This window comes from Pseudophryne corroboree, chromosome 5 (genome assembly GCF_028390025.1).
Source record: "Pseudophryne corroboree isolate aPseCor3 chromosome 5, aPseCor3.hap2, whole genome shotgun sequence".
Classification (NCBI taxonomy): domain Eukaryota; kingdom Metazoa; phylum Chordata; class Amphibia; order Anura; family Myobatrachidae; genus Pseudophryne; species Pseudophryne corroboree.
In genome coordinates, this window is record NC_086448.1 from 115,014,548 (window position 1) to 115,039,215 (window position 24,668).

Consider the following 24,668-nt stretch of genomic DNA (forward strand, 5'->3'; position numbering starts at 1 on the left):
CCTCCTAAGGCGGGCTCAGCGTTCCAGGACCGGATTCCGCTGTTCCTGAGTTTCCACATACAGAGTGGTCTTTTCATCAGCCGCGGCCTCCGCTGTGCCCGCGTGGTTAAATGTGCATCTATCAGCCTGGCGTCTCCTGTCTCCGGTGGCCGGCGCCGCCATTACTGTTTCCCAGACCACATGGATTACAAACCAAACTTCCCTCCAAGTGTCTGCATGGGCGCAGCCATCTTGGATTCTGTCATCTGATCATTTCCACCAATCTGCTGTCTGTGTTGTTGATTTGCATAATTGCCTAGCCAACCCCTTCCTTGCTGCAGGTATAAGTAAGCTGTACCTGAGCAAGGAAGACGTCAGTGCTTTGGTTGTCAAACCTAGTTCCTGTTTGTCTCTCTTCTATGATTGTCTTCCAGGTTCCAGCTCCTGTCTCAAGACTTCCACCATAGAGACCCGCACCAGCATTCCACCTGCGGTGTAGCCTGACTCTCCAATCCATTGTGGATTCATCTGTTTCCAGCTACAACACTACCTGCTTCCAGCCTCAGCTTCCAGCAGAGTACAGCTTCCCTTAAAGGGCCGGTGTCCTTTCTACACTTTACCACTCTCCACCGGAATTATTATTTCTCCGCTCTCAAGTTCTACATTTCAGTTCACATTTTCATCGCTCCCAAAGTTCATTTATTATTTAACTGGTTCCAGCCAGTATCCACTCCGTGCTAACAACAGTCTGGTTCCAGCCAGTATCCACAGCAGCTGTTTTACCTTCAGCAACCCAGCTCTTCCTGGAACACCAGCTGGTACAATCCTGGGTTATCTCCATTGCTACAGCCGGGCCTGGTAAGGACTTTCCATCTAGAAGATCATAAGAACTATCTCACACTACCAGTGCCCTGTGGCTCCTGCCATGCTGTAGTACTCAGGAACTGTATTTATTCTTTGCTGACTTTTACGTTTTCTTTTATTGCTGCTGTGATGCGGAGTTGTCATAATAAACATCATTGACTTTTATCTAAGTTGTCGTGGTCACGCCTTCGGGCAGTTATTATTCATGTTACTTACATGTCCAGGGGTCTGATACAACCTCCCAGGTTCCGGTACATCTCAGCCCCTACAACTGAGGCTGCCTCCCGTCAGCTCAGGCCCTCAGTTGTGACAGTAAGCACTGACCTAATGAATCCAGCCGGAGACCAGGATCAAGCGGCCAGGCCGATGCAAGAACTGGCAGCCCGACTAGAACATCAGGAGGCTGCACAGGGCCACATCATCCGCTGTCTCCAGGATCTCTCTACTCGGCTGGATGGGATTCAGACAACTCTCCGTGGATCAGGCGCGTCTGGTGCGTCAACCACAGTGACTCCAGCTATAACCCCACCCACCTTACCCATTTCTGCTCCACGTCTTCATCTTCCAACGCCAGCAAAATTTGACGGATCTCCAAGATTCTGCAGGGGATTTCTCAACCAGTGTGAGATTCAGTTTGAGCTACAACCTGGCAATTTTCCCAGTGACCGTACAAAAATTGCCTACATTATTTCTCTTCTCAGTGGCTCAGCCCTTGATTGGGCATCACCGTTATGGGAGAGGTCCGACACCCTGCTATCTTCTTACACTGCATTTGTGTCAACATTCAGGCGCATCTTCGACGAGCCAGGCCGGGTAACTTCAGCTTCGTCTGAGATTCTCCGTTTACGCCAGGAATCACGTACTGTAGGACAATATCTTATACAGTTCCAGATCCTGGCATCCGAACTGGCATGGAACGACGAGGCCCTGTATGCTGCATTCTGGCATGGTTTATCCGAGCGTATTAAAGATGAGTTAGCTACCAGAGACTTACCCTCCAAGTTAGATGAGCTAATCTCACTTTGTACGAAAGTTGACTTACGTTTCAGAGAGAGAGCAACTGAGCGTGGAAGATCATCTGCTCCAAAATCTTCTGCTCCTCCTCCTCGCCAACTGTCACCATCTAAAGATGAGCCCATGCAAATTGGCCGTTCCCGTTTAACTCCTGCTGAGCGCCGAAGACGTCTCTCCGAGTTTCTCTGTCTGTATTGTGCAGCTCCGTCTCACACCATTAATGCCTGTCCCAAACGTCCGGGAAACTCCAAATCCTAGCTCGCCAAGGAGAGGGCCGGCTAGGAGTAATGATCTCCTCTCCATCTCCTCAAGATTGTAACCTCCCAGTCTCGCTTCAAGTTGCTCAACGTTATCAGAACGTCATTGCCCTCCTGGATTCCGGAGCAGCTGGGAACTTTATTACTGAAGCCTATGTTAAACGGTGGTCCCTACCCACCGAGAGACTTCCTTCGTCCTTTTCCTTAACTGCTGTGGATGGCAGTAAAATTTTTGATACAGTTATTTCTCTAAGGACTCTACCAGTTCGTCTGAGAGTGGGAGTTCTTCATTCCGAACTTATTTCATTTTTAGTGATTCCAAGAGCCACACATCCTGTGGTCCTGGGCCTTCCATGGCTCCGTCTTCACAATCCTACAATTGATTGGACGACTACGCAAATCCTGGCATGGGGTTCCTCCTGTACTAAGACATGTTTGTTTAAAGTGTTGCCTGTCTGTTCTTCCTCCCCCAGGTCGTCTGATGTTCCACCTCCTCCATATCAAGATTTCACGGATGTGTTCAGTAAAGCTTCTGCTGATATCCTTCCTCCTCATAGAGAATGGGACTGCCCGATTGATCTCGTTCCAGGGAAGGTTCCACCTCGAGGCCGAACTTATCCGTTGTCTCTCCCCGAGACACATTCTATGGAGGAATACATTAAAGAGAACCTAGCAAAGGGGTTCATTCGACCTTCTTCTTCTCCAGCCGGCGCAGGCTTCTTTTTTGTAAAGAAGAAAGATGGTGGTCTGCGGCCGTGCATCGACTACAGAGGTTTGAACGACATTACCATCAAGAACCGCTATCCTTTACCCCTGATTACTGAGCTCTTTGACAGAGTTAGCGGAGCTACCATCTTTACAAAGCTGGACCTGAGAGGTGCATACAATCTCATCCGGATCCGTGAGGGTGACGAGTGGAAGACCGCATTTAACACCCGTGACGGACATTATGAGTACCTCGTCATGCCCTTCGGATTGAGCAATGCTCCAGCTGTCTTCCAGCATTTCGTCAATGAGATCTTCAGAGACATTCTATACCGTCATGTCGTGGTCTATCTAGATGATATCCTCATTTTTGCCAACGATTTAGAGGAACATCGTTTCTGGGTAAAGGAGGTTCTGTCCCGTCTCCGTGTCAATCATCTCTACTGCAAATTAGAGAAATGCGTCTTTGAAGTCAAGTCCATTCCGTTTCTAGGGTACATTGTGTCCGGTTCCGGACTAGAGATGGATCCTGAGAAACTACAAGCAATCCAGAATTGGCCGGTACCCTTAACCCTCAAAGGGGTCCAGAGGTTCTTAGGGTTCGCCAATTATTACCGAAAGTTTATACGAGACTTTTCCACCATTGTGGCGCCTATTACTGCTTTCACCAAGAAGGGTGCTAACCCGTCCAAGTGGTCTGAAGAAGCCATGCAAGCTTTTCATCTTTTAAAACAGAGGTTCATCTCTGCACCTGTCCTGAAACAGCCTGACATCGACTCTCCTTTCATCTTAGAGGTGGATGCCTCCTCCGTTGGAGTAGGAGCGGTGTTATCTCAGAGGGCTAAAGATGGTCATTTACATCCTTGCAGTTTCTTCTCACGGAAGTTCTCCCCAGCGGAGCGCAACTATGCCATTGGCGACCAGGAGTTGCTAGCCATCAAGCTCGCTCTAGAGGAGTGGAGATATCTGTTGGAGGGAGCTTCTCATTCAATCACCATCCTTACAGACCACAAGAACCTTCTATATCTAAAAGGCGCACAATGTCTCAACCCTCGTCAGGCCAGATGGGCACTTTTCTTTTCCAGGTTCGACTTTAAACTCCAGTTCTGTCCGGGCTCTCAGAATCGCAAGGCCGATGCCCTTTCCCGCTCATGGGAGCAAGAAAATGAGTCAGAGTCTTCAGACAAGCATCCTATTATAAATCCGTTGGCATTCTCCACGGTAGGGATGGACTCTACGCCCCCATCAGGGAAAAGTTTTGTGAAGCCGACACTAAGGAAGAAGCTCATGCATTGGGCCCATGCTTCCCGTTTTGCCGGACATACAGGTATCCAAAAAACCCTGGAGTTTATCTCTAGGTCCTATTGGTGGCCAACTCTGAAAAAGGACGTTTTGGAGTTTATTGCATCTTGCCCAAAGTGTGCTCAACATAAAGTATCCCGCCAGTCGCCTGCGGGGCAACTGGTTCCACTATCTGTTCCCCGTCGACCATGGACCCATTTGTCGATGGATTTTATTACAGATTTGCCCATGTGCAACAAGTTCAATACCATCTGGGTGGTAGTTGACCGGTTCACCAAGATGGCACACTTCATTCCTCTCACCGGTCTTCCGTCAGCTTCCAAGTTGGCTCAAGTATTCATACAAGAGATCTTCCGACTCCACGGTCTTCCAGAAGAAATTATCTCAGATCGAGGAGTTCAATTCACAGCCAAATTCTGGCGAAGTTTATGTCAAGTCCTCCAAGTCAAGTTAAAGTTTTCCACGGCTTACCATCCTCAGACCAATGGTCAAACTGAGAGGGTGAATCAGGACTTGGAGGCCTTCCTCCGCATCTATGTGTCCTCCTCTCAAGATGACTGGGTTCAATTACTTCCCTGGGCCGAGTTCTGTCATAACAACCAGTATCATTCTTCATCTTCCTCAACACCATTCTTCACCAACTTTGGATTCCACCCTAAAGTCCCTGAGTTCCAACCGCTTCCAGCAACTTCTGTTCCCGCAGTGGATATCACCTTGCATCAGTTTGCCAATATCTGGAAGAGCGTACGATCAGCTCTGCTCAAGGCATCGTTCAGGTACAAGAAGTTTGCGGATAAGAAGCGTCGAGCAGTTCCTGCTCTCAAGGTCGGTGATCGGGTATGGTTATCCACGAAGAATTTGAGGTTAAGAGTTCCCAGTATGAAGTTTGCACCTCGCTACATCGGTCCTTTTAAAATTGATCAAGTCATCAATCCTGTTGCTTACAGACTCCAGTTACCTCCCTTCTTAAAAATACCCAGGACATTCCATGTTTCCCTGTTGAAACCGCTAATCTTGAATCGGTTTCATTCCTCACTTCCACCAACTCCGAAAGTCCAAACTCAACGAGGCGTTGAGTATGAAGTGGCCAAGATCCTGGACTCACGTCACCGTTACGGTCAACTTCAGTATCTCATTGACTGGAAGGGCTATGGTCCTGAAGAACGCTCTTGGACCAATGCCTCTGACGTCCATGCTCCTGCCTTGGTCCGAAATTTCCACGTTAAATTTCCTTTAAAGCCTAAGAAGTGTCCTGGGGCCACTCCTAAAGGGGGGGGTGCTGTCACGATCCGGGTATCTGGACGCCATTACTTACCCTTCAGATGCCTCCTAAGGCGGGCTCAGCGTTCCAGGACCGGATTCCGCTGTTCCTGAGTTTCCACATACAGAGTGGTCTTTTCATCAGCCGCGGCCTCCGCTGTGCCCGCGTGGTTAAATGTGCATCTATCAGCCTGGCGTCTCCTGTCTCCGGTGGCCGGCGCCGCCATTACTGTTTCCCAGACCACATGGATTACAAACCAAACTTCCCTCCAAGTGTCTGCATGGGCGCAGCCATCTTGGATTCTGTCATCTGATCATTTCCACCAATCTGCTGTCTGTGTTGTTGATTTGCATAATTGCCTAGCCAACCCCTTCCTTGCTGCAGGTATAAGTAAGCTGTACCTGAGCAAGGAAGACGTCAGTGCTTTGGTTGTCAAACCTAGTTCCTGTTTGTCTCTCTTCTATGATTGTCTTCCAGGTTCCAGCTCCTGTCTCAAGACTTCCACCATAGAGACCCGCACCAGCATTCCACCTGCGGTGTAGCCTGACTCTCCAATCCATTGTGGATTCATCTGTTTCCAGCTACAACACTACCTGCTTCCAGCCTCAGCTTCCAGCAGAGTACAGCTTCCCTTAAAGGGCCGGTGTCCTTTCTACACTTTACCACTCTCCACCGGAATTATTATTTCTCCGCTCTCAAGTTCTACATTTCAGTTCACATTTTCATCGCTCCCAAAGTTCATTTATTATTTAACTGGTTCCAGCCAGTATCCACTCCGTGCTAACAACAGTCTGGTTCCAGCCAGTATCCACAGCAGCTGTTTTACCTTCAGCAACCCAGCTCTTCCTGGAACACCAGCTGGTACAATCCTGGGTTATCTCCATTGCTACAGCCGGGCCTGGTAAGGACTTTCCATCTAGAAGATCATAAGAACTATCTCACACTACCAGTGCCCTGTGGCTCCTGCCATGCTGTAGTACTCAGGAACTGTATTTATTCTTTGCTGACTTTTACGTTTTCTTTTATTGCTGCTGTGATGCGGAGTTGTCATAATAAACATCATTGACTTTTATCTAAGTTGTCGTGGTCACGCCTTCGGGCAGTTATTATTCATGTTACTTACATGTCCAGGGGTCTGATACAACCTCCCAGGTTCCGGTACATCTCAGCCCCTACAACTGAGGCTGCCTCCCGTCAGCTCAGGCCCTCAGTTGTGACAGCCCTGTTGTAGCAAGCGCTCTATTACGGGAAAAACTCCTAACTCCACCTCTGGCTTCAGAGGATACTGTGGGATTTTTGGAGCTATCCTACCATCTTTTACTTGTACAATTACTGGAGCTACGTTTGCCATTAATCCAGTATCCTGTCCATCTTTTGTCCAAAGTGACTCTGGTATCTGAGATGTCATCTCTTCTACTTGGGATGGATTCCTATTTGTCATAATGGAGTGTGACATTAATTTTGATGGGGAGTCTAACATGTCTCGTACCTCCTGGACGTGATTCTCAGGAATGTCCAAGAATACACCTTCAGGAGTACAATAAATGACGCAACCCATTTTACATAGTAAGTCTCTACCCAGGAGATTAGTTGGTGCTGATGCAGCCAGCAAAAAGGAATGCTTGGTATGCAAAGGCCCTATTGTAATCTCGGCTGGTTTGCTAACAGGGTAGTGTTGGACTACTCCTGTTACTCCCATGGCTGGAATTGTCCTACCAGTGGTTCTCATGCCCACTGTCGAATTTATCACTGACTTGGCCGCCCCTGTGTCTACAAGAAAGTTTAAAGTTTTACCAGCTACATTGATTGCAATCTCTGGTTCACTTCCAAGACTGGCAATCAACTTAACTGGCTGCAGATTACAGGTATGGCCACACCCCTAGTGGGTATGCTGACCTCCCTGTATCCCGCTGGCAGCGACTACTTGTGAGGGGGTTAGCTGGGAACTACCAGAGGCATGCCAATCTCTGTTCGGGGGATATCTTTTTGTTTCCCCTGTATGTGGCTCGAAACTCCGCCTCTGTGGACCCTGCTCCCAATGTCGTGTGTCGTGTCGTTGTCTAGGGGGTTGAAAAGATCTTTGTACACTCTTTGTTCTACATTCTCGTGCATAGTGTCCCGGTCTGTTACAAGAAAAACATGTTATTACACTTGCCTTACCCACAGGATTCGGTGGTACATACGCAGGCTGCCTTGTGGTCAGCGCCTGTATACTTACGGACATCAACTTATCACTTTGCGACTCCCTGTGCCTAGTGATGTTTCTGTCGTGATCAATAGCAGCCTCTCTCAATGTGGACACTGACAGACCTCGCCAACATGGTTGTGTGGTCTGTACCCTAGCTTTTAATGTTTCTTTCAAACCATCCATCAGTACAGATACTGCTACTTCTCGATGGTTTGGGTTGGTCTTAATGTCTTCTATACCAGTGTACTTTGCCATTTCTAATAGTGCCCGGTGAAAATATTCTGTTGCCGTTTCGGACTCCTTTTGCTTAATGGAAAATATTTTATTCCATTTAACAACGGATGGGAAATACTCCTTTAGCTGTAAATTTATCCTTTTTACATTATCCTTGTTGTACACGTCTGTAAGCGGTACATCTTTATCCAAGGCGCAGTCAACTAAGAATTGAGTTGCGTCGACATTGGAAGGTAAACAAGCTCTTAGCAGTATCTGCCAATCCTTGTTGTTGGGTTCTACAGTGTTACCTAGATCCCTGATGTATTTTTGGCTAGCAACTAAGTCTTTCCTGGGGTCAGGAAATTCGGACACTATTGTTCTTAATTCCATTCGGGAAAATGGAGTGTACATGGCAATGTTCCTTATGGGAGTGGCTCCAGACACATCTGTTTTTCCATTGGGAACTGCTATTACCCTTACAGGAGCAATTCTAACAGCCTCATTCTGCGTAGATTCTACAACTTGTGGTACAATTGTTTCAGTGTAGTGCATGGTGCCGTACTTACCCGTTGACACGACCTCACCTATCCCTCCGCTAGGGGCTTTCACTAATCTCGTGGGTGTCGCTGTGCCTACTGTGGTCTCTGCTATGGTGGCCGCAAGAGAGAGAGCTGAAATTGTTGCCGAATCTTCTTCTTGATCACACTCCTGAGGAAGGTTCAAAACAGGGTACAACTTGCACGGGTTAATAATAGCATGAGTTACTTGGTTAACATCATTTACATTTACAGGGTTACTAAGTGTTTGTGTTTTACAACCCAGTGCGTTTCTCTCCGCAATCAACTTCTCTCCTGCAATGTATGGTGGAGGAGGGGCTGTGGCTATCAGCTTACTGACTGCCCCAGATCCTGCCGCCAGAGCCAAACCTCTCTGTATCTCACCTTCCTGGTGCCATAACTGTAAATAATCATGATGCTGAATTCGTCTCTTTGTTGATTTTACGAGACATATCCTCCTCCTTAAATTTTGTAACACGTCTGGACTGAAGCTACCTATTCTTGGGAATTTGTCCCGGTCTTGTACAGTCATTCTCTCCCATTCATCACATAAAGATTCTGTGTGACTTCCGTATTTTTCACACATGATGTACCTTGCCGACCCAACGGGTCGGTTCTCTGAATCAACCCGAACCGAGGTTGATCGCCCCCTACCTGAACAACTGGCCCCCATAATTCTGCAGGTGTTGCTTATTCCTCCTTTGATCTTTATATCAAGGTTTTCAGCGAACCCTTACAAACAAACCAAGATGTCCTGGGCAGGCCGGCGGTGGCGGTTTACCAAGTACCCCACTTACTTCTTGCCCACGTTGGCCAGTACTGCAATAACTGTAACCAGAGCTGCTGTACCCAACCCAGGGCCCCTGTGAACCTCCTGTTTACTGGAACATGAGGGTTACCCGAAGGACACTTACTCTTTCCAGTAAAGGTGGGGTTGTTAGATAGTTCCTGAGTGACCAGCGAACTTCCCTTTAAAAATAAAAAATTACACAAATCACGTCAGAATGTACAGATAGCGTTTGTGACCACTTTACTCTAATGGTATTAGGTCAGATTACTAACTACTGCACACAATTACGTGCGGTCCAATCGTTCAGTACATAAGCACTACTTGTCATGTACTGAAAGATCAATGGAATCGATGTTTCCGGCCGCGATTCCTTCAGCAAGAGCTTATGGCCTATATGGGTTCTGCACCAACACCCCAGGCGTTGTGCCTCTTGTACCTTTATAGCGGACCTCTTTGTCTATTTTACCTGTTACCTTATGACCTCCTGGTCTGTTCTGTTAATGACCTCCTGGTCTGTTACCTTATGACCTCCTGGTCTGTTACCTTATGACCTCCTGGTCTGTTACCTTATGGTCCGCTATACTCTAATGCTCGAATATTATTTAACCAAGGATGCCTCCCTAGCCACCGTATATGTCACTTACACGTGTGTCCCTTGACGAGTACCCGACTTTCCTTTTGGTTCAACCTCTAAGTTATATAAACTTATGTGATAAAAAAACACACTCACTCAACACATGTACACTTTGTTTCTATATCTATTTCTGCGCAGAAATTGTCTTCAGTCCAACTGTGTTACCAATTAGGAGCAGGATCTGTTAAACTAAATTTCAGATTTTTCCAAAAATAGATTTGCGTTATTTACCGCGTCGCGTTATTTATCGCCTTTGCGCTAATTATCGCTTTGCGCTAATTCAACTTTTCGTGACTTGAGCTACGTTGCGTAACCAGACGCTACGTTGCGTAATGTACGCTGCGTGCGTCTGCCGTTTGGATTGCGTACGCAAGTCTTTTGTTAGGGACACGTGTACGCAAAACAAAGATCCACCGTAACACAATTTCTACCTTTATCAATGTAGGTGATCCCTGATCATCTACCGCACACCACACTGACTGTCTTATCTCCCAGACAAGCCGTGTGTTGGTCTATACTTTAACTATTACCTCTACTATGAAATAACAGCAAATCTCTTTTAGCACTTTCTATCAACTATAAAACTTGGCAAACAGGAATAGTGATATACGAAATTTGAAAAAGAAATGCAGATATATATGTATGCGTGCGTGTATACGCAAGACAGAAGAGAAATAAAACAGTTTTAAAAGACACAAGCGTTTTGTTCTTACTTCCGGTTCCCGGATTCCTTCAGCACTCTTTATCTAAGCGAAGCAGACGCTTATCCCGTCAGCACTGCGAGACAACCTCCCACCCTTTGCTGGGGGGATAATGTCTGCTGATCTACCTAGTGCAGATATGAGAAGGATAGGACGAGTCCCCAATTGACAATACTAAATTCCCTTGTCGTATAAACAACCCTTTATGAAGTCTAAGAACACTGTACGCTGTTTACTTAAGAAGTACCGTAATGGTACGCTAGTTGCGTAACGATCGCTCAGCCGAAGGCGAGATGCTCGAGCGTCACGTTCGCTCACGGCCCAGTGATCACAGGACACGTTATTGGCTATGACTAGAGTAATGATTCGCTATGGCGTAGCGGACGCTCGAGACCACGAGGAGATCACCAGCGGCGCAGACGCTCACAACGCTATACCTTTATGTCTAAACCTTATACCAATGAAATACACAGAATACCTTAATGTGAATACAGGGTGTAAGTGCAACCTTGTGTAACCTGACTAACTACAAAGCTGCTTGAGCGTCACCGACGCTCAAGTGAACACTTAACACTATAGGAAATACACAGATACTGGTTTAGGATCCAAAGCCTATTAACTGTATTATATCTAATATACTTTTAAAAGGGGATAACAGTACAAATGATACACTACAATATAACAGAGACTTCCTAACCAAAATACAATACTATCTAATACAATACAATACTAGTCTAGAGGAGATACGAGAGAAAGAGAAGGGAAAGAGAGAGAGAGACGGAGAGAGATGAGAGAAATTGGCTCACAGAAAGACAATGATTACGGAGAGAAACTTACGCACAGGGTAAACGATCGCATGCGCCTGGACATCCAGCACCCGATTTTCAGCAATGAGAACCGTTGAAGAGTGAGAGCTGGATGTGGTCGGCCTGCCTATTTATGCCCCACACACAATGCAATCTCATAGTCCCTACAATCCCATTGTCCATTGGATGAAGGAATTCGACCCTGTATCACAACAAAAGGTCATAGGTTGATTCATACAGGTGGGCTGTGACGATTTCCAACAGCTCAGGTGGGTGGGAAACTAGGTTTCCCGCCGCATACCTGAGTATGAGTAAATAATAGAAATGGACATAAACTTCTTATGTCCATAACTATTCGCACGAGCGATTAATACGCTCCAAACCAACACCGGAATATTGCTAATTAAATACTCTTACGATGGGTACCAAACACTGCTGTATGATTCCTGTTAGACCCTTCGTACAATACAAAGAGGGATTACTTTAAACAGGGACCTTCTATTTTAACCAAACTTTCAGAAACTATCAAAGGGATCATGATCTATAAACTACATTAATTGTGAAAATATGTAATGAATGAGTCGCTCGCTACGACTACATAAACTCTACCGTAAATACGCATACCGCGCCTGCGAGTGCACGCTATTGCGGGTATGCGCCTTCACGGGAGAGCGTACGCATGCGCAGCACGGACCAGTGTGCGGTGCAAATATGGCAACGTGCATGGGGATATTTTTCTGACTTTGACACTGGGCTTCCCGGCTACTCTCTCAGGGGCGAATGGCCTTATCTTCTTCTCCTTTGAAGCTCTGGCCATGGCTCTTGTGTAAACAAATGGCTAGTTCTGAGAGGACACAGAGCAGGAAGGGCTTAACACCTCTCTGGCCCTAGCTATGGTTCTGGGGTAATTAAACTAAACTAAATTTCACACCTAAACGATCAGTGTGTCTCTGAGTTCTGTGGCTACAATGAAATGCCAGCAGATCAATCAAGCTTCAACCATTTAACATGCAAAGACAGTTATCACATACTGGTACATTGATACATCAATTGGAATAATACAAATTTCAATCAAGCCCATTTCGTTATAACCCAGATGCATTGGCATCACATCCATTGATACGTCACTCGGATATCCTGGTATCATCTATATTGATATCACACTACTTATTAACAGGCCTATTCCTACTTGAAATAGCCTGGATCAGGACACCTCCCCCTTTAAGATCAACAAGGGAGCAGTGGCACATCAGGCTGAAGTCTCCTATGACCTTTTTACACAGGATTTATACATAACCACACACGGCATTTGCAGACATTGATCAATACAATATCTGCAGTTATGCACGTTCTGGCGTCAGAATGGCGTGCAATCATGACAGTGTGGATCTAGCTTTTTTCTATGTTTTGGTGGAGGGGGTTAGTGTTGTATGTGTATATTTTTTTTTTTTTTGGGGGGTGGGGGGTAGGACAGTGGCCTGGCCCCTACACTTTCATTCTGGCCCCTGGATTTGAGAAAAAATTGTCAAGCCCTGCCTCAGTGGTTACAGATACGACCATAGGTGGACTTAAAAATGCCCTCTTGACGGAGCATGGCGCACTCTCTCAGTGGTGCGGCGCATTCTACTGCCGGCTAAAATCTCCCTGAAACTAGTTTTCAAAAGTAGGCAAGTATGGTTTGTTCCCGAAAGGCAACACCATGGGCTTCTTACCGCAGACCTGTCCTGGGTTGGATCTGGTGACTTGCATGTGTGCAGGACAACCGCTATGCATGCGCAGTAGGACTCCCGAGTCACAAACCTTACAGTGCAAAGAAGAGCTCTTATCAGAAGGGCTGTGCTTTGCGCAATTGTACATGCATAACTTGGCATTAATGAATGCTGCAATGCGTGCAGCAAGGGGATGTATCACATTGAAAATGCTATGCTGTATACATCGCGCCACCTGCTTTTGCACATGAACATAGAGGACCTGCATCAGAAATCTTCGTATGATGTTAATATACTTTATTTTTACTAGAAACTATCATGCGAAAACTGATGTTTTAATGTACTTTTCTCTGACGTCCTAAGTGGATGCTGGGACTCCGTAAGGACCATGGGGAATAGCGGCTCCGCAGGAGACTGGGCGCAACTATAAAGAAAGCTTTAGGTCTAACTGGTGTGCACTGGCTCCTCCCACTATGACCCTCCTCCAGACTTCAGTTAGAATCCTGTGCCCGGCTGAGCTGGATGCACACTAGGGGCTCTCCTGAGCTCCTAGAAAGTATATTTAGGTTTTTTATTTTACAGTGAGATCTGCTGGCAACAGACTCACTGCAGCGAGGGACTAAGGGGAGAAGAAGCGAACCTACCTAACAGGTGGTAGTTTGGGCTTCTTAGGCTACTGGACACCATTAGCTCCAGAGGGATCGACCGCAGGACCCGACCTTGGTGTTCGTTCCCGGAGCCGTGCCGCCGTCCCCCTTACAGAGCCAGAAGCATGAAGAGGTCCGGAAAATCGGCAGCAGAAGACTTCGGTCTTCACCAAGGTAGCGCACAGCACTGCAGCTGTGCGCCATTGCTCCTCATGTACACCTCACACTCCGGTCACTGATGGGTGCAGGGCGCTGGGGGGGGGGGGGCGCCCTGAGGGCAATATATGACACCTTGGCTGGCAAATCTACATCATATATAGTCCTAGAGGCTATATAGATGTAAAATTACCCCTGCCAGTATTCCAGAAAAAGCGGGAGAAAGTCAGCCGAAAAAGGGGCGAGGCCATCTCCCTCAGCACACTGGCGCCATTTTTCCCTCACAGCTCCGCTGGAAGGAAGCTCCCTGGCTCTCCCCTGCAGTCTGAACACTACAGAAGGGTAAAAAAGAGAGGGGGGGGGGGCACTAAATTTAGGCGCAGTATAGATATATATATATGATATATATAAAAAAGCAGCAATAAGGGAAAACTCTTATTTATAGTGGGATCCCTGTGTTATATAGCGCTCTGGTGTGTGCTGGCATACTCTCTCTCTGTCTCCCCAAAGGGCTTTGTGGGGTCCTGTCCTCTGTCAGAGCATTCCCTGTGTGTTTGCGGTGTGTCGGTACGGCTGTGTCGACATGTTTGATGAGGATGCATATGTGGAGGCGGAGCAGATGCCTGTAAATGTGATGTCAACCCCTGCGGGGTCGACACCTGAATGGATGGTGCTGTGGAAGGAATTACGCGACAGTGTCGACTCCTTGCATAAAAGGTTTGACGGAATACCTAACGTGGGACAGCCGGCTTCTCAGCCTGTGCCTGCCCAGGCGTCTCAAAAGCCATCAGGGGCTCTAAAACGCCCGCTACCTCAGATGGCAGACACAGATGTCGACACGGATACTGACTCCAGTGTCGACGACGACGAGACTAATGTAACTTCCAGTAGGGCCACACGTTACATGATTGAGGCAACGAAAAATGTGTTGCACATTTCTGATGTTACCCCCGGTACCACAAAAAAGGGTATTATGTTTGGAGAGAAAAAACTACCAGTAGCTTTTCCTCCATCTGAGGAGTTAAATGAAGTGTGTGAAGAAGCGTGGGCTTCCCCTGATAAGAAGATGGTAATTTCTAAGAGGTTACTAATGGCGTACCCTTTCCCGCCAGAGGATAGGTCACGCTGGGAAACATCCCCTAGGGTGGATAAAGCGCTCACACGCTTGTCAAAGAAGGTGGCACTACCGTCTCCGGCTACGACCGCCCTGAAGGAATCTGCTGATAGAAAGCAGGAGGCTATCCTGAAATCTATATATACACACACAGGTGTTATACTGAGACCGGCTATTGCTTCAGCCTGGATGTGCAGTGCTGCTGCGTGGTCAGATTCCCTGTCAGAAAATATAGATACCCTAGACAGGGACACTATATTGCTAACCGTAGAGCATGTAAAAGACGCACTTTTATACATGAGGGATGCACAGAGGGATATTTGCCGGCTGGCATCCAAAATTAGTGCAATGTCCATTTCTGCCAGGAGAGGGTTATGGACTCGGCAGTGGACAGGAGATGCAGATTCCAAGAGACACATGGAAGTTCTGCCTTATAAGGGTGAGGAGTTGTTCAGGGATGGTCTCTCGGACCTCGTTTCCACAGCAACAGCTGGGAAGTCTACATTTTTATCCCACGTTCCCTCACAGCCAAAGAAAGCACCGTATTATCAGGTACAGTCCTTTCGGCCCAATAGGGGCAAGCGGGTTAAAGGCGCGTCCTTTCTGCCCAGGGGCAGAGGTAAGGGAAAGAAGCTGCAGCATACAGCCAGTTCCCAGGAGCAAAAGTCCTCCCCCGCTTCCTCTAAGTCCACAGCATGACGCTGGGGCTCCACAGGCAGAGCCAGGTACGGTGGGGGCCCGTCTCAAATTTTTCAGCAATCAGTGGGCTCGCTCACGGGTGGATCCCTGGATCTTTCAGATAGTATCTCAGGGGTACAAGCTGGAATTCGAGACGTCTCCTCCCCGTCATTTCCTCAAATCTACCTTGCCAACCGCTCCCTCAGGCAGGGAGGCAGTGTTACAGGCAATTAACAAGCTGTATTCACAACAGGTGATAGTAAAGGTACCCCTACTTCAACAAGGAAGGGGTTACTATTCCACAATGTTTGTGGTACCGAAACCGGACGGTTCGGTGAGACCCATTTTAAATTTGAAATCCTTGAACACATATATAAAAAAATTCAAGTTCAAGATGGAATCGCTCAGGGCGGTTATTGCAAGCCTGGACGAGGGGGATTACATGGTATCACTGGACATCAAGGATGCTTACCTGCATGTCCCCATTTACCATCCTCACCAGGAGTACCTCAGATTTGTGGTACAGGATTGTCATTACCAATTCCAGACGTTGCCGTTTGGTTTATCCACGGCTCCGAGGGTCTTTACCAAGGTAATGGCCGAAATGATGATACTCCTTCGAAAGAAGGGAGTTTTAATTATCCCGTACTTGGACGATCTCCTGATAAAGGCGAGGTCCAGAGAGCAGTTGTTGGTCGGGGTAGCACTATCTCGGGAAGTGCTACAACAGCACGGCTGGATTCTAAACATCCCAAAGTCACAGCTGGTCCCTACGACACGTCTACTGTTCCTTGGGATGGTTCTGGACACAGAACAGAAAAAGTGTTTCTCCCGGAGGAGAAGGCCAAGGAGCTGTCATCTCTAGTCAGAGGCCTCCTAAAGCCAAAACAGGTGTCGGTGCATCACTGCACGCGGATCCTGGGAAAAATGGTAGCTTCTTACGAAGCGATTCCATTCGGCAGGTTTCATGCAAGAACTTTTCAGTGGGACCTGTTGGACAAGTGGTCCGGATCGCATCTTCAGATGCATCGTCTGATAACCCTGTCTCCAAGGACAAGGGTGTCTCTGCTGTGGTGGCTGCAGAGTGCTCATCTTCAAGAGGGCCGCAGATTCGGCATACAGGACTGGGTCCTGGTGACCACGGATGCCAGCCTTTGAGGCTGGGGGGCAGTCACACAGGGAAGAAACTTCCAAGGACTATGGTCAAGTCAGGAGACTTCCCTGCACATAAATATTCTGGAACTAAGGGCCATTTACAATGCCCTAAGTCAGGCAAAACCCCTGCTTCAAAACCAGCCGGTACTGATTCAGTCAGACAACATAACGGCGGTCGCCCATGTAAACCGACAGGGCGGCACGAGAAGCAGGGCGGCGATGGCAGAAGCCACAAGGATTCTCCGATGGGCGAAAATCACGTGTTAGCACTGTCAGCAGTGTTCATTCCGGGAGTGGACAACTGGGAAGCAGACTTCCTCAGCAGGCACGACCTCCACCCGGGAGAGTGGGGACTTCATCCAGAAGTCTTCCAAATGATTATAAACCGTTGGGAAAGGCCACAGGTGGACATGATGGCGTCCCGCCTAAACAGATAGCTAGAAAGATATTGCGCCAGGTCCAGAGACCCTCAGGCGATAGCTGTGGACGCTCTAGTGACACCGTGGGTGTACCGGTCGGTTTATGTGTTCCCTCCTCTTCCTCTCATACCAAAGGTACTGAGGATAATAAGGAGAAGAGGAGTAAGAACTATACTCATTGTTCCGGATTGGCCAAGAAGAGCTTGGTATCCGGAACTTCAAGAAATGATATCAGAGGACCCATGGCCTCTACCGCTCAGACAGGACCTGCTGCAGCAGGGGCCCTGTCTGTTCCAAGACTTACCGCGGCTGCGTTTGACGGCATGGCGGTTGAACACCGGATCCTGAAGGAAAAGGGCATTCCGGAGGAAGTAATTCCTACGCTGATTAAAGCTAGGAAAGAAGTAACCGCGAACCATTATCACCGCATTTGGCGAAAATATGTTGCGTGGTGTGAGGCCAGGAAGGCCCCAACGGAAGAATTTCAGCTGGGCCGTTTCCTGCACTTCCTACAGTCAGGGGTGACTATGGGCCTAAAATTGGGGTCCATTAAGGTCCAGATTTCGGCTCTGTCGATTTTCTTCCAGAGAGAACTGGCTTCACTGCCTGAAGTTCAGACTTTTGTTAAGGGAGTGCTGCATATTCAGCCCCTTTTTGTGCCTCCAGTGGCACCTTGGGATCTCAACGTGGTGTTGGAGTTCCTAAAGTCACATTGGTTTGAGCCACTTAAAACCGTGGAATTGAAATATCTCACGTGGAAAGTGGTCATGTTGCTGGCCTTGGCTTCGGCCAGGCGTGTATCAGAATTGGCAGCTTTGTCATACAAAAGCCCTTATCTGATTTTCCATATGGATAGGGCAGAATTGAGGACTCGTCCCCAGTTTCTCCCTAAAGTGGTGTCAGCGTTTCATCTGAACCAACCTATTGTGGTGCCTGTGGCTACAAATGACTTGGGGGCTTCCAAGTTGTTAGACGTAGTCAGGGCCCTGAAAATATATGTTTCCAGGACAGCTGGAGTCAGAAAGACTGACTCCCTATTTATCCTGCATGCGCCCAACAAGTTGGGTGCACCTGCTGCAAAGCAGACTATTGCTTGCTGGATCTGTAGTACGATTCAGCTTGCACATTCTGCGGCTGGACTGCCGCATCCTAAATCAGTGAAAGCCCATTCCACGAGGAAGGTGGGCTCTTCTTGGGCGGCTGCCCGAGGGGTCTCGGCTTTACAACTTTGCCGAGCTGCTACTTGGTCAGGGGCAAACACGTTTGCAAAATTCTACAAATTTGATACCCTGGCTGAGGAGGACCTTGAGTTCTCTCATTCGGTGCTGCAGAGTCATCCGCACTCTCCCGCCCGTTTGGGAGCTTTGGTACAATCCCCATGGTCCTTACGGAGTCCCAGCATCCACTTAGGACGTCAGAGAAAATAGGATTTTACTCACCGGTAAATCTATTTCTCGTAGTCCGTAGTGGATGCTGGGCGCCCATCCCAAGTGCGGATTGTCTGCAATACTTGTATATAGTTATTGTTTAACTAAAGGGTTATTGTTGAGCCATCTGTTGAGAGGCTCAGTTGTTATCATACTGTTAACTGGGTATAGTATCACGAGTTATACGGTGTGATTGGTGTGGCTGGTATGAGTCTTACCCGGGATTCAAAATCCTTCCCTATTGTGTCAGCTCTTCCGGGCACAGTATCCTAACTGAAGTCTGGAGGAGGGTCATAGTGGGAGGAGCCAGTGCACACCAGTTAGACCTAAAGCTTTCTTTATAGTTGTGCCCAGTCTCCTGCGGAGCCGCTATTCCCCATGGTCCTTACGGAGTCCCAGCATCCACTACGGACTACGAGAAATAGATTTACCGGTGAGTAAAATCTTATTTTAATGAATAAGCCCCTGTTTTGTTACTGAAGCACTGACTTTGTCTTGCAAAGTTATGCTGGGGCTTATAGTTCCACAGCAAAGAGCCAAAATGTGCCCCCACTGTATATGCTGTATACATGACAGCAGATAATAAGCTAGTATGCTAGATCTCCCTGCTGCTCTGCCTTATTACACACACACACACACACACACACACACACACACACACACACACACACACACACACACACACAGTTGTATTATTAACTCCCTCCTTATGGCTACAGGAAACACTTACACAGAGGCAGCATAGACTGTGAACTGTACAGGAATCCTCTGCGTGTCCTTTAACCCACTTATTAGACACTGGCCGGGTCTGTAGATGACATCACGGGTGGGAGTGACAGTGTACTGTGCCTGTGCTGGATACTGAAGCACCCTCAGCATATTATTATTACTACACTCCACTCATCTGCTACCACCGGATTCCCTGCAATTCTGCAACATGGCCAGATTGCTGAAAAGCCTTTGCATCCTAGTGATGAGGCAGAGGAGGCTCCCACCTCTTACACACCCAGGGAGCAATGCATGTAGCAAGGCAGGAATGGTGCATCCAGTTGCTGGTAAGATGCATGACATTTACAGCAAGTTTATATTTGGGGGAGGGGGAACTTCCTTGTGTGAGACGTTATGTAGAGATGATGTGTTTAACTTCAATCCTCTAAATAACAGGCATGCTTAATGTTTCTATGCAGTCCTTCCTTATATGCCATTACACAGTATTACTATCAATGTTATTATTCTATTATGTTCTTTAATTGTGCTATATGGGATGCATATGCAACCCCAATATAGCACAGAGCTGCATACACTGTATTACTATTACTATAGAATCCAATCCATAGACTGCTATGTCTGCTGTGCACATCCCACTGTATGTATGGGATGGAAATTTCCACTGTATGCACCATCTGTGGCTCCTTCCAGGGAATTACATTCAGGAGGTAATTAACCCAAATGCCCTGTGTTTTTAATCAACAAACTTCATGGTTGAGGAGAAAGCACTTGTACATATACCACTGGAGATCAGTACAATGAGATTTACCTAATAATGTCATATATTGATTATGGGTTGTATTGATTTGCAGAGTCTGCATGAGTAAGATGGCTTGTGGCTATTACTTGTCAGTATATCTCAAGTAAATGATGCGGGGTCTATGTGCTTTGTCATCCATGAGATCCGTTAGACACTAGGGGGACTTCTCTGCAGCAAAGACTGTCAGGTAAATATAGGTCCTGTTTGTAGCCCTTTATAGCAATAGTGGTTCACCAAAGACTTAAGGGCCCTACACACTGGCAGATAACACTGCATCTGATATGAACGTTCTCGTTCATATCGTGCAGTGTGTAGGCGCCAACGATTAATGATGAGCGGCCCCGCGCTCGTTAATTGTTGGTGCCCCGTCGCTTATGCATGCAGACCAATATGGACGAGATTGTCCATATTAGCATACAGTGCTATGGAGCCGGGTGACGGGGGGAGTGAAGAAGCTTCACTCCCCCTGTCACCTCCCCCCCGCCGCCGTGTCGCCCGTCAGCCTAATCGCCGCCGGGCAACTCGGCTGCGGATCTGCCAGTGTGTAGGGCCCATTTAGGGTGCATACACACTGTGCAATATTTTAGTCAGTATCGCTCTTTTTCCCCCTTCTGAGTAATACTGACTAAAATATTGTACAGTGTGTATGCCTGAAACGACGGCCGATGCGCATTCCTAAAGGTCGTTAACGGCCCCCTCTGTCGGTCGTACATGCAGGTGAATTTTGGCTGTGTCAACCAAAACTGCATGTACGGGTCAGCCGCACGTGACGTCACTGAGCGATATCGGTGTCAGTATCGCTCAGTGTGTACGCAATATGTCAGGCGGCCCGGGAGGGAAGGGAACAACACCCTGTGCGATATCGCTCATGGAGCGTATCGCACCGTGTTACCCACCTTTATTGTTCTGAGCTACAGGGATATGAACTGTCACTGTGTCAGGTACTCAGATGGGAGAGGAGTTACATTTCTTGGGCAGCACTTTACATAACACGATGTACGTTAGGAATAGGGAAATACCTCAGAATATCTTTGCTCAGGAATATTCTCAAAGTTGTTGCTGCTTAGAATTATTATATAATAGGTATCATCGTCATCTGTGTCCCCGATGGACTGACAACAGCTTCCAACCAGAGATCATCTAATGAGATAGGACCTAACTGCAGCACAATTCTTTCAGTCATCGTCATTTAATAATAAGGCACCACTATGCAACATGGTTTTGCCTTGTAAATGAATGCCGTTTAAAAAATACGCCCATTCTCAGCCGAAATCCCGCACCTTCAGCAGCTGGGACCCTATTACAATTATCTCTTAGGGGTGGGTACACACTACACAGACATATCCGCCGAATGAGTGGCCAATTAAGTAAGCATAAACATTTACCAAACAGCTGCTTGATATTTCTGTGCAGACATTACAACTGGGCGGGCATTTGAATTTGCGTTGCACCTGTGATGTCAATCTCTTCAGTCATTGTACCGGTTGTTGGCGAGTCACCCATACACACAGCCAAACATGCTGATATTTCTGCACGATACATCAGCATCAACTGTACTGCAGAGCCGACCCGATAAGTTCCCGGGAATGATGCCGTTTACAGACATATGGCTACCGCTATATTGTTTGTTGCCCGAACAAGCGATATATCGTTCTAGTGTGTAACCAATCATAGTCATTAGAAAACCTGTCTGCAGTCCAGGATGTAATTCTAATGCTAAAACACATGGAAACTAGAATTAATTTATGCCAGAAACCAGTTAACCTGCCAGTGTGTGTTTGGGTTGTGGGAGGAATGTAGAGTACCTGATGGAAACCCATGCAAACACTGTCCTATTAATAATATTGTCACTACATCCCATTTTACATTTCCAGCTGGCAAGTCGCTACAGTAGAGGTCAGACGGCAGCCATTTTGTGGCCTGCCCTGAAACAGTATTCATTAGAATGTTATTGTTAAAAAAAAAATAAGAAAATTAGTGAATATCAAGGCTCTGCCTGGCAATAAATAGCTCAAAACAGCAATTAACACAATACATCAAACCAAAGATTAGATAACAACCCTTTCAAAAGGCAAAAAAATCCTAGGTGTACAGATGTGAGGTCCAGACATGGATTACATTGAATAGCGATGGCACAAAGTCCATGCTATGACTGGATTCTTCCCATGGGGTCCCTTCGTATAAATAAAGTGCACACCACACCGGGATTAGTGCAGGTAATATAGCAAATAAAAGATAAACAGGAGCGCAGCCTCGGTTGCAATCAGTGTTTGCAGTGTCATTGTAGGCATTTCTACCCCACTGCAATGGCAGCTCGCCCTGTTTGCTCTTAGGGCCTGATTCTGATTTGGAAGCAAAGCAAAAAAAAAAAAGCAAGTAACCGGGCACCTGGGCAAAACCATGCTGCACTGCAGGTGGGGCAGATGTAACATGTGCAGAGATATTTAGATTTGGGGGGGGGGGGGGGTGTCCAAACTGAAATCTAACTTGCATTGTAAAAATAAAGTTGTATTGTTTCATGGTTTGTACCCATTGGAGGCGGCAAGGGGGGGGGGGGGGGGGGGGGAATTGGTGTTTAACACATAGGGCGGGATGTACTAATGTACATCGCCGCCCTGCGCCACGATGCTGATCGCATATGTACTAACATATGCGATCAGCATTGCGGAGGACAGCTCTTCCGATAAGAGCTGTCCTCCGCGATGCGCAGCGGCAGCCTGACTTCCGTGATTCGGCCCAGAAGTCAGTCTGCGCATGCGCGGGGTGACGGGGGCGGCCGCAGGGCATGCTGGGAGGGATCCGATCGGATCCCTCACACAGCGCCGCGGAGAGAAGCCCATAGGCTTCTATGGACGTACGCCAGCTAAAGCTGGCGTACCCCACCGCGGCGCTGTCCTGCCGGCCGGGGGTTAGTACATCCGGAAAATGCGGTAAACAGGGAGTTTACCGCATTTTCCGCTTAGTACATCCCGCCCATATAAACATACCTGTAAAATTGTATGTAATTTATAGGCGGGCTGCCTTACCCAGGAGATCAACAGCGCCGTTGTGTTTCACAGCCGGCGCTGCACTTTGGTCGCAGCGCTCAACTTGTCCTTCTGCAATAAGCCCGCCCCCAGACTCCTGTGTAATTAGCCAATGGGAGTCTGAGGGGGCTGGCTTATACAGGAAGCCGAGTGCTGCGTCCCAAGTGCAGCAGTGCCGGCTGTGATCCCCAGGGTCAGGCAGCCGGCATATATGTTACATACAACAATACAGGTCCCCAAATTGTGATTATGCTGGATGAAATCCTAAAGCTGTTAAATGCATTGGATTGCCATTTGCTATTGCCCACCACTGTTTGCCGTCATTTCCTGCTGTCATTCCATGAGGAAGCTGATACTTACAGTATGTATTTAGAATGTACTACTACAGAATGTACAAACTGCAGTTTTCGGAGGTTTGACCACATTTCTCTTATGTGCAAAGCTCTGGAAAGAGAATGTCGGCAATAGGCAATGCCATCTATAAATCGCGTTGCCTTATAAAAGCATATGGGCTTCTTTCCACATACTTCCCAGAGGGGGAGCCTGGGCTTGCACATTTGCAGAAGGACTCCTGGGTCATAAACCTAGCCCTCACATAGTAAAAGGCAGTTCTTTTCGGAAGAGCTGTCCTTTGCTATTTTAACCACATATTTATGGGGGTATATTCAGTTGAAGTCGGATCCATTCCGACATTCATTTAAAAAAAGTCGAATTGAGATGCAGGAGCTTAGAGCCGTGAGCAGACCGGGGAGAGCAGCGCTACAGAAGCGGCTATATAGCCACTGCTCTAGCGCTGCTCTCTCCTGTCTGCCCGCGGCTCTCTCACTGCCCCCCCCCCCCCCCCCCGTCTCTCTGTCTCTCCCCGTCAGTGGCGGCCAGGGAGAGGTAACTGCAGCGGTTGGGGGTACCTGTCAGGCGGCCGAGGTAGCTGTCAGCGGCGGCGGGGGGCCTGTCAGTGGCGACGGAGGACCTGTCAGCGGCGGTGGGGGACCTGTCAGCGGCGGCAGGGGTGCGCTGGCGGGAGCCTGGCCGGGGGGGGCGCCCATCAGAGGTAGTGCTCTGCAGCCCGCTCCCCCGTCTCATGTCTCCACGTCACTCTGCTCCCCGTCCCGCATCACAGCCGCCACTCACGGCAGTGTCCACTCCGTTCCAGCAAGTGAGGTCTCGCTTGTTGGAGCCGGGTGGACGCTGCTGTGAGCGCCGACTGTGACATTCCCCCCGTCTGGCTGCCCGCGGCTCTCCCCGTCTGGCTGCCGGCAGCTCCCCCCCATCTCCCCGCGACTCTCCCCCCTCTCCTCCACTAAGGTCCCTCATCTCAGTCCGACATTTTTTTATGTCGGACTGAGATGGTCGGAAACGGGACCAAATCCTGACAAATTTGGCCCCGTTTCCCTCAAAAGTACGTGAATCGGCAGCTATACCGCCAATTCACATACTATTCGACAAGTCAAATTCCCTGACTTGTCGAATAAAATTAGCTGGGATTGAATAGGTCGAATCACGATTCGACCTTAAAAAGTCGAAAACTGCCATCT

General features: G+C 47.9%; 1 protein-coding gene and 1 long non-coding RNA gene across 2 annotated transcripts in view; one reads left to right on the top strand and one right to left on the bottom strand.

Moving 5' to 3' along the window:
* LOC134927322 (uncharacterized) overlaps nucleotides 1-19,383 on the bottom strand; it is a 133,413-nt gene extending 114,030 nt beyond the window's left edge. The window contains exon 1 of the long non-coding RNA XR_010177611.1: nucleotides 19,310-19,383. This is a non-coding gene — a long non-coding RNA (uncharacterized LOC134927322). The remainder of the gene's footprint in view (nucleotides 1-19,309) is intronic.
* MSRB2 (methionine sulfoxide reductase B2) overlaps nucleotides 19,283-24,668 on the top strand; it is a 31,986-nt gene continuing 26,600 nt past the window's right edge. Inside the window, exon 1 of the mRNA XM_063921591.1 lies at nucleotides 19,283-19,634. Within this exon, the coding sequence (XP_063777661.1) occupies nucleotides 19,517-19,634 (118 nt within the window). The 5' untranslated portion in view covers nucleotides 19,283-19,516. The remainder of the gene's footprint in view (nucleotides 19,635-24,668) is intronic.